Source organism: Rhinoraja longicauda, chromosome 3 (assembly GCF_053455715.1).
Source record: "Rhinoraja longicauda isolate Sanriku21f chromosome 3, sRhiLon1.1, whole genome shotgun sequence".
NCBI lineage: Eukaryota > Metazoa > Chordata > Chondrichthyes > Rajiformes > Arhynchobatidae > Rhinoraja > Rhinoraja longicauda.
In genome coordinates this window covers 85,608,000-85,621,092 of record NC_135955.1, presented here as the reverse complement: position 1 = coordinate 85,621,092, position 13,093 = coordinate 85,608,000, and the positions used below count along the sequence as shown (strand labels likewise).

Here is a 13,093-nt window from a genome sequence, read left to right as displayed (position 1 = left end):
ATCAAATCAGAAGATTTATTATCATTTGATATTAAATATATACACAACAGAGATTTACTTGGTTAAAAAGCAAAATAATTTTCATTGCCTTTATAATAATTCATTGCATTTTAATTCAGCTTTGTTCAATTAGTGCCAATGTTAACTATTCAATAGGCTTACTGTATAGATAATCTTTACCTTTGCTCCGTCGTGGCACCAATCATTATTGGAGTCATTAATTCAGAAGTTCGACAAGGATGAAGAACAAAAAATGGCTGCCCAAGTATATGGTGTTCCTGCAGAAATAATAAAAAGTAAGTATTTAAGAACCAATTTCATAGAGGTTTCACCACAGGATGCTACTATTATATCAACTCTACACTTGAGCTCCACAATGAATCAATGTAATCCAAGCTGTTTCCTTCTATCCATCACATAATTTCCCAGATTTTTCCAAGTTATTTTTTACAGTAAAGCAAGTAAAATTAGCAACCTAAACTTTCTTTAAGCTTTGTGTTCAAGTACTGTTCAAGTAACTTCAAGTAACGAGTTAAACGTGCAATGCAGTAATGATAAGTGGTGCAGTTTAGATGATTGGGTTAAGGATAAAGTATCACAGCATGTCCTTGCTATGCAGCAGGGAACAAGGTCCTTTGACCCACCTACTCTGCGATGACCATCAAGCACATGCTTACACTTTATCTCTTTACATTTTCCCACACTTTGCGCTAAGCTCGCCCACGATTCTATTAGGACCTTTATATACTGGTAAAGGTTGAGAATACGGTAAGAATCAGAGCAAAGGATTTTATAACACACAGGAATTTCTGGCTCACTTTCCATCTTTATGATCAGCATTTGTTTTTTATGTGTACATATGAGTGTGTGTGTCTACACATGTGGAGGGAGGAGGGGGAGGAGGGGGGAGGAGAGGGTGCTGCACCAATGCAGGAGAGGATTGGGCCCAACGGGTCCACTTGTTCTAGATTTTTATATTGTTTACAGTGTACAATGGTTACATATTCTGTTGCGCTGCTGCAAGTAAAAATCTCATTGTTCTATCCGGGACATATGACAATAAAACACTCTTGACTCCCTTGACTCTTGCATTCAGTGTCTAAGTGAAAAAGGACTGGAGAATCAACACTTCAGCAAGATTTTCAATGTACCTGTACCCCACCATTCATGATAATAAACTCAAGCAAAACACAAAGAGGTGGAGTAACTCAGCGGGTCGAGTTGCATCTGTGACTGGAATGGACAGGCGACATTTCAAGTTAGAATGCTTCTTCAGTCTGAAGAAGGGTCCCGACCCAAAACATCACTTTTCCATTCCCTCCATAGATGCTGCCTGACCCGTGGAGTTACTCCAGCTCTGTGTTCTGTTCAAGATTCCAGCATCTGGAGTTTGTTGCGTCTGCATTTGACAATAAACTTGACTTGAACAGGGAAGCACTGTACCATTTAACAGAATTTGTCATTGCCAGTGTGGAAATCAGAAATTGAAAACACAAAGTACAGGGTGGAGTAGAGAAATAAACAAAGGGCGATTATCTGGTTGTGTACTATATGCCCTGAAATAAAATGTGCCGAGTGATTGCTGGAAGCTGCCAGATGAATAAGATTGTCATAGTGGGGGATGTTAACCTTCCCAATAGAGACTGGGACTGTCATAGTGCCAAGGGCTGAGGTGGGGTGGAATTTGTCAAATTTGTTCAGAGAAGTTCCCTCAGGCGATTTGTAGAGAACCCTGAAAGGGAGAGGCTAAAACCTGATCTACTCTTAGGAAGTTGGGAAGGGCAATGACTGAACTGTCTGTCGGTCAGCCTTTTGGGACCAGCGACCACAGTTCTATTAGCTTTAAAATAGTTATGGATAAAGACAGGTAGCGGGCCTATGAGTTAAAGTTCTGAATTGGGGCAAGTCCAATTTTCATGACAACAGAAAGGAACTTGCTAAAGTTGATTGGAGTAGGTTGTTCGTGGGCAAAGGAATGTCCATAAAGTAGGATGACAAGAGTTCAAGGCATGCATGTTCCTGTTAGAGTGAAGGGCAAGGCAGGCGGGAGTAAGGACGATTAAAGAAATTGAGGCTCTGGTCTGGAGAAATGAGGCATGGGTCAGGTATAGGCAGCTGGAATTGAGTGGCCTGGAGCAGTTTCAGGAATGGAGGAGCATAGTTAAGAAGGAAGTAATGAGGGTAAAAAGCAGCAGATAATATTGAAGAAAATCCAAAGAGATCTTATATATATTGAGGGAAAGAGGGTGACTAGACAATAGCGTGCAGTAACCAAAGCGGTTATCTCTGTGTGGAGCTGCAGGAGAGAGTAAAATGCAAGTGCCCTGGCTGAGATATATGAATCATCATTAGATACAGGTGAGGTGCCAGAAGACTGGAGGATGACTAATGTTGTGCCTCTATTTAAGAGCTGTAAGGAAAGGCCCAGGGAACTAAAGACCAGTGAGCCTAACATCTATGATTTATGCATTCGGATAGACAGGAGTTGATTAGGGATAGTTAGCATTGCTTTGTACATGGAAGATTGTGTGTTACGAATCTCAATGAGGTTTTTGAAGAAATAACCAAAAAGGATGACGAGGACAGAGCCATAGATGTTGTCTATGGACTTCAGCAAGGCATTTGATAAGGTTCCGTATGATAGACTGCTCTGGAAGGTTTGATCGCAGGAGACTCAGGGAGAGCTAGCCGACTAGTAGAGAATTCGCTTCATGGAAGGACGCGGAGGGTGATAGCAGAAGGTTTTGGTTTTGGACTGGAAGCAACGCAGAGAACCTCCCTTGGACCCCATGATCAGCCACAGAAATTCCGTGTCTGTTCTGCGGTTATACTGATATGCATGCCATTCTTGATTTTGTGACCGTTTCACTAGAAGTGGCTGCTGAGGTAGCATTTAGGAGAAGAATTTAGTTTAGTTTAGAGATACAGCACGCAAACAGGCCCTTTGGCCCACCGGGTCCGCACCGACCAGCGACCCTCGTACGCGAGCACTATCCTACACACGAGAGACAATTTACAATCTTTACCAGAGCCAATTAACCTACAAACCTGTACGTCTTTGGAGCCTGGGAGGAAACCGGAGCACCCGGGGAAAACCCACGCAGGTCGCGGGGAGAACATACAAACTCTGTACAGACAGCACCCATAGTCAGGATCGAACCCAGGTCACTCTGGAGCTGAAAGGCAGCAACTCTACCGCTGCGCCACCGTGCCACTAGTACTCGCGGGAGGAAAAATATCAATAAATGTGGGAGAGGGCAGGGAAATGGGACTGGAGTAAATAGTTCCAGTTGATACAACACCAGTGCAGACTTACTGGGTGACTGACTGCTTTCCATGCTCTTATTTCTAAATTCAACGTCTTGATCAGTAGTTTTATTGCATCGGTATTCCAAACATTTTAAATTGGATTCTACTATACATATTGGTACTGTAGTACACACTACTTTATGGACATTTTTTTTTTGGGAATCAGTTTGAAAATATATAAATATCCTGTTGAACACAAGCAACAAGATTGAAAGAAAATGAGCAGAACCCAGCACTAAGCATTCGCGCACTGACACAATCAATCTGCATCACGTAGCAATGGCAGGATGTGGATTCTGCAGTTTGATTGGACATCGATGAAAATAAGAACCAGATTGCTGATCGTCTAGTTAAATTATTAAATGAATATTTTATACTCCATGAAATTTCCAACCCCCTAATTTCTTTGTTAAAATGTATTTAGCAAATTTATAATGCACTTCATAGCATTTCACATCATCAAGATGGACACCAAAATAAATAATGGCATTAACTACTTTTTTTGTAAACGTACCAAATAAAATATCCGAGAATGATGTGAAACCGAATTGGATTGTGGAAAGGAGGAAAAAGGCAATTCCACATAACTTTTCCGGACTATTTAAAATTGTTTGCTACTTGTAAATGGTTGCCAATTGCAATAGAGAAGAGTGTCCTTGGGACTTTTGCAAGTATTGTAATAAGCCGTTCTTTAAGCACAGCATAACAAACAGGCAGCCATTGACTTTAGCAACCTGCAAATGCCAGATGCAACATATTAGTAACAGAATATGCCAAAATATCTCCCAGAATGAGTACACTAACAACCATGCGTTCAGGTAATTATATGGCTTTTTAAGTCTTACAAAATGAAATATCTAGCATATCGATTTTTTTGCATCCCCTAAAATCTCCAGGTACGCCAAAACTCAAAGATCTGCTTTCTGAAGGAATCACGGGAGACAATGGAAGGCAATGAGGCCCTGCAAAAGCAAGCTTTTTTTTTGTTATCGACAACGGGAGCATATTTTTATTTTTATTTTTATTTGTTAAGCAGGTTTCTTCAAGCCTGCGCTGCCACGAATCCCTATGCAATCGTTCCCCACCCGAAGAGATGCATTCGGTGATAAACTCAGAAAGAGGAGCGCCACTCTTAAAAGTTAGTAGCATTGCTCTTTGGTGCCAGAAAACTCTGCAGATTCAGACAGAACAAGGGTTTGGCAATCCTGTGTTGCAACGGCAGGATTTACAAGAGGTTGCAGGCGACACTCCACTCCCAAAACATTGTTTCAGGATCAGAATGTTAACTTCTTACCCCAACTGAAATCAGCATGGATGCTAAAGTAATGACTGAATTAATTTATGGAGTTGCTAATTTTCTAGGTTCTTCCCCAGCAATAAAATATAAGCACAATCCGATTCTATATGACCATCTATCTTTCAGTGTAGTCACGCACTGCTTAAATCACTGCTTCTGAGCTCTGGTGAGGAAACTCCTCCAGCGTAGGTAATCTTTAAAAGAGTGGTACAGTGCCAGACACTGAAGATAACGATCATGGCCATGAAGACCTGACAAGGCCAGTGAAATTTTAAATCCCTCAGCAACTCAGTTAAACAGCAGTTTTTAAATTTGGCAAGAGAGATGTTTTGACCAAAATGTTTGATCACTCTAAAACAAGGCCAACACTTTTTTTCCAAGAAGTTTCAATAAAAGAAAGAAAACACAGATGCAGTACTGTTCCCTTAAACTTGGCAGAAGTCCAAGCCTCTTGAAAATGATGGAAGAAAAATAACTGAAGGAATCGCCCGAGGCTAGGATTAATATACAATTCAAAAAGTAATGGTGAAGTGACAGACATCATAACATAAAAATGCCACAAAAAGAATAGAACCATGAATTTCTTCCACTCTATGAACAGGAAACAAAGATCTTTTTGACATTTTTGGCACACCAGAACAAGAATCTTACTGTTTCAGCCAGAGGTATACCTTGCTTGTGCATCTTTTAAAAAATATCTTGGTATCCTAACCTTTCAAGTGATCTGATTGCCATACCCCTGGCTGGCTTCATCTGCTCACAGCTACCTCGGTACGAGGTTATCGTTTTACCTTGATACTGCACGTGGGGTGGTGAATTGATGTCCAACGAGTGCAAGAGCAGCTTGCATCAATCAAAATGGAAGTAAAACGGTGGTTAGATTTGAAGAGTGGATTCACTCTTCACAATGTAATCTCCTCTGCAACAGAGAGACAAATTGAAAACCGCTTTGGAGAAGACCACCATTTAGTCAGCAAATGTGACCCTGAGCTTCCGGTTGCCTGTCACTCTCATTTTTCATCCTATTCACAGTTTGTCCTCTCTGGGCTAGTGATCCTCCGCACTGTTCCGATGAGAAGCAATGAATCTTGAGAAACAGCATCCATTCCTGCAATAAGGTACGTGTATGGAACAAACAGCCAGAGGACATAGTTGAGGCTGGGACTATCCCAATGTTTAAGGAACAGTTAGACAGGTACATGGACAGGACAGGTTTGGAGGGATATGGACCAAGCGCAGGCAGGTGGGACTAGTGTAGCTGGGACAGGTTGGCCGGTGTGGGCAAGTTGGGCCGAAGGGCCTGTTTCCACACTGTATCACTCTATGACTCTATGACCACGTTCCAAACTGGAGACTCGTTTTCCACTCATTTCAGTTATAATTATGCAGTTCAAACTCAATTGGAGAGATCAAACTTGTCGCACCAATTCTGGGCTTTGGCGGCAGAGAGGGTTCCATGCTCATACATAGATACATAGACAATAGGTGCAGGAGTAGGCCATTCGGCCCTTCGAGTCAGCACTGCCATCCAATGTGATCATGGCTGATCATCCACAATCAGTACCCCGTTCCTGCCTTCTCCCCATATCCCTTGATTCCGCGAACCCTCTATCTAACTCTCACTTGAATGCATCCAGTAAATCAGCCTCCACTGCCTTCTGAGGCAGAGAATTCCACAAATTCACAACTCTCTGTGTGAATTTTTTTTCCTCATCTCAGTTCTAAATGGCCTACCCCTTATTCTTAAACTGTGGCCCCTAGATCTAGACTCCCCCAACATCGGGAACATGTTTCCTGCATCTAAAGTGTCCAATCCCTTAATAATTTTATATGTTTCTATAAGATCGCCTCTCATCCTTCTAGATTCCAGTGAATACGAGCCCAGTTGCTCCATTCTTTCATTATACGACAGTCCCGCCATTCTGGGAATTAACCTGGTGAACCTACGCTGCACGCCCTCAATAGCAAGAATGCCCTTCCTCAAATTAGGTGCTTCCAATCATTGGCCGTCTAATTTTTGGTTTCCCCCTCTGGACTCCTCTCCCTACTTGCTTCCTCTCCCTTCCGTGTGGAACCAACGTCTGTTCCGATTGTTATCACATCAATGCCACTTTTAATGTCACTTTATGCTTTACAGCATCATCCCTTTCATTATTATGACTGAGGCATACGACCACAGAACATGACCACAGCCCAAGAGTGTCGACTGTGACATCTTACACCTTGGCGTCACAAAGCCAAGCATTTGCTCATTTTGATATCCACAGCACTAACAACGTTAATATAATTGGTAGTTACGTCCAATGCCTTTTTATGCTCAGCTAACTGGGTGGCAGTGTAAACTGTGAAGAGGATGTTAGGAGGTTGCAGGGTGATCTGAACAGGTTGAGTGAGTGGGCAGATGCGTGGCAGATGCAGTATAATATAGATAAATGTGAGGTTACCCACTTTGGCGGCAAAAACAAGGAGGCAGATTATTATCTCAATGGAGTTAGGTTAGGTAAGGGGGAGGTGCAGCGAGACCTGGGTGTCCTTGTACACCAGTCACTGAAAGTTGGTGTGCAGGTACAGCAGGTAGTGAAGAAAGCTAATGGCATGTTGGCCTTCATAACGAGAGGATTTCAGTTTAGGAGTAAAGAGGTTCTTCTGCTGTTGTATATGGCCCTGGTAAGACCACATCTGGAGTATTGTGTACAGTTTTGGTCTCCTAATTTGAGGAAGGACATCCTTGTAATTGAGGCAGTGCAGCGTAGGTTCACAAGATTGATCCCTGGGATGGCGGGACTGTCATATGAGGAAAGATTGAAAAGACTAGGCTTGTATTCACTGGAGTTTAGAAGGATGAGAAGGGATCTTATAGAAACATATAAAATTATAAAAGGACTGGACAAGCTAGATGCAGGAAAAATGTTCCCAATGTTGGGCGAGTCCAGAACCAGGGGCCACAGTCTTAGAATAAAGGGGAGGCCATTTAAAACTGAGGTGAGAAGGAACTTTTTCACCCAGAGAGTTGTGAATTTGTGGAATCCTCTGCCACAGAGGGCAGTGGAAGCCAAATCACTGGATGGATTTAAGAGAGAGTTAGATAATGCTCTAGGAGCTAGTGTAATCAAGGGATATGGGGAGAAGGCAGGCACGGGTTATTGATTGGGAACGATCAGCCATTTGAAGGGCCGAATGGCCTCCTCCTGCACCTAGTTTCTATGTTTCTATATTTCTAACCATGAAACGTCGCATATGGCTTCAGTGGAGGATTCTGGGACAAAGATGTTGAGGGCAGCAGTTACTTGATGGCCATTGGAAGGTATAGTCTGTGGGCAGGACACCTTGTTGCTGCTATGGTGAAATAAGATTGCCACCACATAATTCCATACCCCGAGCCTCCTCCAGCACAGAGACACTAAGGCTCCATCAGTAAACCCTATGTCATAGGTGATAGTAGTAGAATTAGGCCATTCGGCCCATTAAGTCTACTCAGGTAAGCTGTGGTGTTTGGTGGACCTGATCGCTGATCCACCCTCTCCTATCTGGCCGAGGGCATGCAAGAAGCAACGTGCTGCGGTTCCCAAGATTGTACCATCCTTCACCAATGGTGAGGATGTGGAGTGGATGAAGCACCAAGCAGTGTACAGGTAGGCATGGTTAAATGGCGGTGCTGACTCGAAGGGCCGAATGGCCTACACCTGCACCTATTTTCTATGTTTCTATGTTAGGCAGCTTCAGTGTTTACACGGACAACTCCAGCATTCATCTTTAGCTCACTGACATCAAGCACTGACTGCAGAGTTTCCCGAACAATTTCCTACCACCACCACTGTGACGAAAGTCTTTCAACAAGTCATGAAAGGAAACTGCAGTGAGGTGGCGATACCTTTTGTCAGATATTCATTTCATTTCTACAACTCCTCAATCACCCTTTGATTCAGAGGGTCTGAGCTATAGGGAGAGGTTGAGCAGGCACGGACTCTATTCCTTGAAGCACAGGAGGATGAGGGGTGATCTTATAGAGGTGTATAAAATCATGAGGAATAGATCGGGTGGATGCACAGGGTCTCTTGCCCAGAGTAGGTGAATCGAGGACCAGAGGACATAGGTTTAAGGTGAAGGGGAAAAGATTTAATAGAAATCTGAGGGGTAACCTTTTCACACAAAGGATGTATGGAATAAACTTCCAGAGGAGGTAGTTGAGGCTGGGACTATCCCAATGTTTAAGAACCAGTTAGACAGGTACATGGATAGGACAGGTTTGGAGGAATATGGACCAAACACGGGCAGAAGGGACTAGTGTAGCTGGGACATGTTGGCCGGTGTGGGCAAGTTTGGCCAAAGGGCCTGTTTCCATGTTATATCACTCTTTGACTCTATGCTGCATGTACTCATCTTGGTTTCACATGCAAATTAGTCTGTGAAAGCTTCAGAAACCTGTGCACGTGGTTCAAATTCCAAAATCCTTTTGACATCACTACCAATGAGTGACGAGCATAAATAATATTCCTCGCCCTCCTCACTGAAACAATTGTCTGCATGGGTTGACAACCTTGTGTTCAATGCAATATTTGGTGGATTGACATCACCATTCCATCAGCATGCTACCTTTAACATATGGAAGCCACTGTACTACCCCAAGACCACATGCTCCAACCTCGTCCAAGCTATTCACAACTTCCATCCATAGACCTATTCTTTTGCTCCTTCCTCCTCTCACTTGTCTGGCAATTTCAAGCCGCCGAGTGTTTTAATTGTCAAAGATACCGACAACGGGACAATGACTTTCTTGCTTGCAGCAACATAACATGTCTGTACACACAACACACAGGGTTAAGGGTCACGACCCGAAACGTCACCCATTCCTTCTCTCCAGAGACGCTGCCTGTCCTGCTGAGTTACTCCAGCATTCTGTGTCTATCTTTGGTTTAAACCAGCATCTGCAGTTCCTTCTTACACACATAGATCATATATAATAAACACAAATTCAATACATTAATAACACAAATACCAATGCAAAAAAAAGCCCAAAGTCCTTAGTGCAATCAAAAGCAGCCCATAGATAAGGTTAGTGCTGTAACCATTCAGGAGCCTGATGGTTGTTGGGAAGAAGCTATTCTTAAACCTGGTGGTCACAGTTTTCAGACTTCTGTACCTTCTCCCTGATGGTAGGATGTGAATTGAGAGCGTGGCCAGGTTTGCGTAGGTCTTTGATGACGTTGGATGCCACTTATAGAGACCCCTTTGATCGTGGAGAGGTCAGAACCTATTATGGATCGGGCAGGGTCCACCACTTTTTAAAGCTTAGTTGAGTTTACCTCATAAGTTTCAATAAAAGGTCATTGGCTGTAAGTGTTAACTCAGTCTTTCTCTTCACAAATAATTTGTCCAACTTTATATTTCCAAAGATTTTTGTTTCATATCAAGAATGGAAGATTTGATTATTTAAACAGTTTAAAAAGTATAATCAGAGCCTTTGTCTTAAGATTCGTAGCACTATCTGTTTTTAATTAGAGGCACTCCTGCAACGTCTTATATTTAATCACACAATCAAGGTACATCTGGACATTTCCAGCACTTCTCTTAGATATATTCAACAAATAAGCATGAACTGATGGTCAATATAAAGTCTGCATTGGCAAGGAATGATTACGTGAAACCTTCCTTTGATTCACCATTGTCACAAATTTCCATGCCGTGGGATAGAGAAAAGAATTAACGACCAAGTTTTAAAACATTTTGAACTATTTCACTGACATATTTTTTGTTAAAACTGATTTTATCTCAGTAAACCAAGGGCTGCAAAATGAAACAATTTCAACGAATCAGTATTTGCACAAACAATTTTTCTAGTCTTGATGATTACCAGATTTTACTTGATGAGTGGACATTATATAAAACATCATTTGCCAGATTGCCCCGGCCCCCAATCTGTTATTGATTTAGCTATTGAATGGCGTTCCAAAGGCACTGAGTGAAGCATCACTTCCTGCAGCTAATTTAACTAAACCTGTTCCCAGTTGACTAAAGTCTGAGCAGTGAGGAACCTCAGATCAGGGAATCTCCACAGAGGACCAGGGGAAAGACTATTTCTCCTGGAACTGGACTGCCATTTAATAAGACCATCGCTGATCTTTGTCCATTTCCCTTCCCTATGCTGTATCTTTTGATTCCTTTAATTTCCAGAATTTCAATGAAAATCCACATCTTTGTCAGTGGTGAGATAACTCATCTCAGTTAGTTTGCGCAGAGGAGCTGTGCAATAATCATCATAGATACAGATATTGGGCGGCACAGTGGCGCAGCGGTAGAGTTGCTGCCTTACAGTGCCAGAGACCCCGGTTCTGTCTTGACTACGGGTGCTTATCTGTAAAGAGTTTATACGTTCTCCCTGTGGGTCTTCTCTGGAATCTCTGGTTTCCTCCCACACTCCAAAGACGTACAGGTTTGTATAATTGGCTTGGTAAAATTATAAATTGTCCCACATTATAGAAAGGATGTGATAGCTTTGGAGAGGGTGCAGAGGAGATTCACCAGGATGCTGCCAGGGATGAAGGGCCTCGGCTATGAGGAGAGACTGAGCAGACTGGGGTTGTTTTCCCTGGAGCAGAGAAGGCTGAGAGGGGACATGATCGAGGTGTACAAGATCATGAGGGGCATAGATAAGGGAGATGGCGGGGAACTTCTTCCACTGGTGGAAGGTTCAACAACGAGGGGACATAAATACAGGGTAAGGGCATTTAAGAGGCATTTGGATGGGCACTTGAAATGCTACAACATTCAGGGCTACGGTCCAAATGCGGGAAAATGGGATTAAAATTAGACTGTGTTTGGTAACGGGCGGCGCGGACACGATGGGCCGAAGGGCCTCTTTCTGTGCTGTAGGACTCTATGACTCTATGACTCTATGTGTAGAATAGTGTGTGTATGGGGATCGCTGGTCAGCGTGGACAGGGTGGGCCGAGGGGCCTGTTTCTGCTAAACTAAACTCAACAAGTAGCATAAAATATCGTAAATTCATAGACGATACAACGGAATCTCCAAAGATAAAAAATTTTTGGAAGATAAGGATCAAGGTCATGACATAGAAGAGTACAGCACAGGAAGAGGCCCTTCAGCCTACAACTGTGCCGAACATGATGCCAAGACCATCAATTTGTCAAGAAGGTAGACACAAAATGCTGGAGAAACTTGAGCAGGGCAGGCAGCATCTCTGGAGAGAAGGAATGGGTGATGTTTCGGGTCGAGACCCTTCTTCAGACTGATGTCAGGGGGGTGGGCGGTACAGAGATAAAATGTAGTCGGACACAGTAAGACTGGTCGGAGAACTGGGAAGGGGGAGGGAATGGAGAGAGAAGGAAAGCAAGGGCTACTTGAAGTTAGAGAAGTCAATATTCATATGGCTGAGGTGTAAGCTACCCAAGCGAAATATGAGGTGCTGTTCCTCCAATTTGCGCTGTGTCTCAATCTGACAATGGAGGAGGTCCAGGACAGTATGGTCCGACACATTTTTCCACACATTTCTACAAAATTTCCTACACATCAATTTATTTACCTGTGCATAACCCATATCCCTCCATTCCCTGCGTATCCATACGCCTATGCAAGAGTCTTGTAAATGCCACTGACGTATCTGCTTCAACCACCCCTGGCAGAGCTTTCCAGGAACTCACCACCATTAAATAACCTGCTGTGAATGTTTGAATGGACCAAAATGATTTTATAGTTTTCTAGGTTCTCAAGAAACAAGATGGTCTGATTATGGCACAAAGAATATAATAATACATGGAAATTTCACATACATATCCCTCCCCTATCATCTTCATTGCCTACTTCAAATGCGCTCAGAAAAACACTGGTACTGACATTACATTAGAGTTAACTTGTAGTCAAAAATCATAAGGCAAGTCAACAGTCCTGCGAACAAACTCGATTACTTCTCATACATTAACTTGAGGTTCATAAGTTCATAAGTGATGGGAGCAGAATTAGGACATTCGGCCCATCAAGTCTACTCCGCCATTCAACCATGGCTGAAGAAGGGTCTCGACCCAAAATGTCACCCATTCCTTCTCTTCAGAGTTGCTGCCTGTCCCGCTGAGTTACTCCAGCTTTTTGTGGCTGATCCATGAGTGGTCTATCTTTCTCTCTCAACCGCATTCACCAACCTTCTCCCCATAAACTCTTGACACCAAGTGCAATGTTGTGGCATTTTAAGGCAGGTATTTCTCATTGAAAACACTTCTATTTGTCCAACCAGATGTGTGCATTGGTCACAGAACGGATCCCATTGCAGATCTTGTTTTAGGAAACTGAACATCCCATTGTTAGACTTGGAACTGATATTTACAGTCAGATTTATTCTAGCAGTCAGACATTGAAGGGAGAACCAGTTTCCTTCTGGGTGCAAACTAAAACAAAAGACTGTGATGTTCAGTTACTTAAAACAAGATCTCTCTTCAAGATATTGCAAGAACTCCACATTATGTTAAACAGTGCAAG

General features: G+C 42.9%; 1 protein-coding gene across 3 annotated transcripts in view; it reads right to left on the bottom strand.

Annotated features, from left to right (window-relative positions):
• atg10 (ATG10 autophagy related 10 homolog (S. cerevisiae)) overlaps positions 1-13,093 on the bottom strand; it is a 232,134-nt gene that overhangs the window by 41,668 nt on the left and 177,373 nt on the right. For all 3 annotated transcript variants that reach the window (XM_078397047.1, XM_078397048.1, XM_078397049.1), the window contains exon 6: positions 181-278. In XM_078397047.1, coding sequence (XP_078253173.1) covers positions 181-278 — 98 coding nt within the window. The remainder of the gene's footprint in view (positions 1-180; positions 279-13,093) is intronic.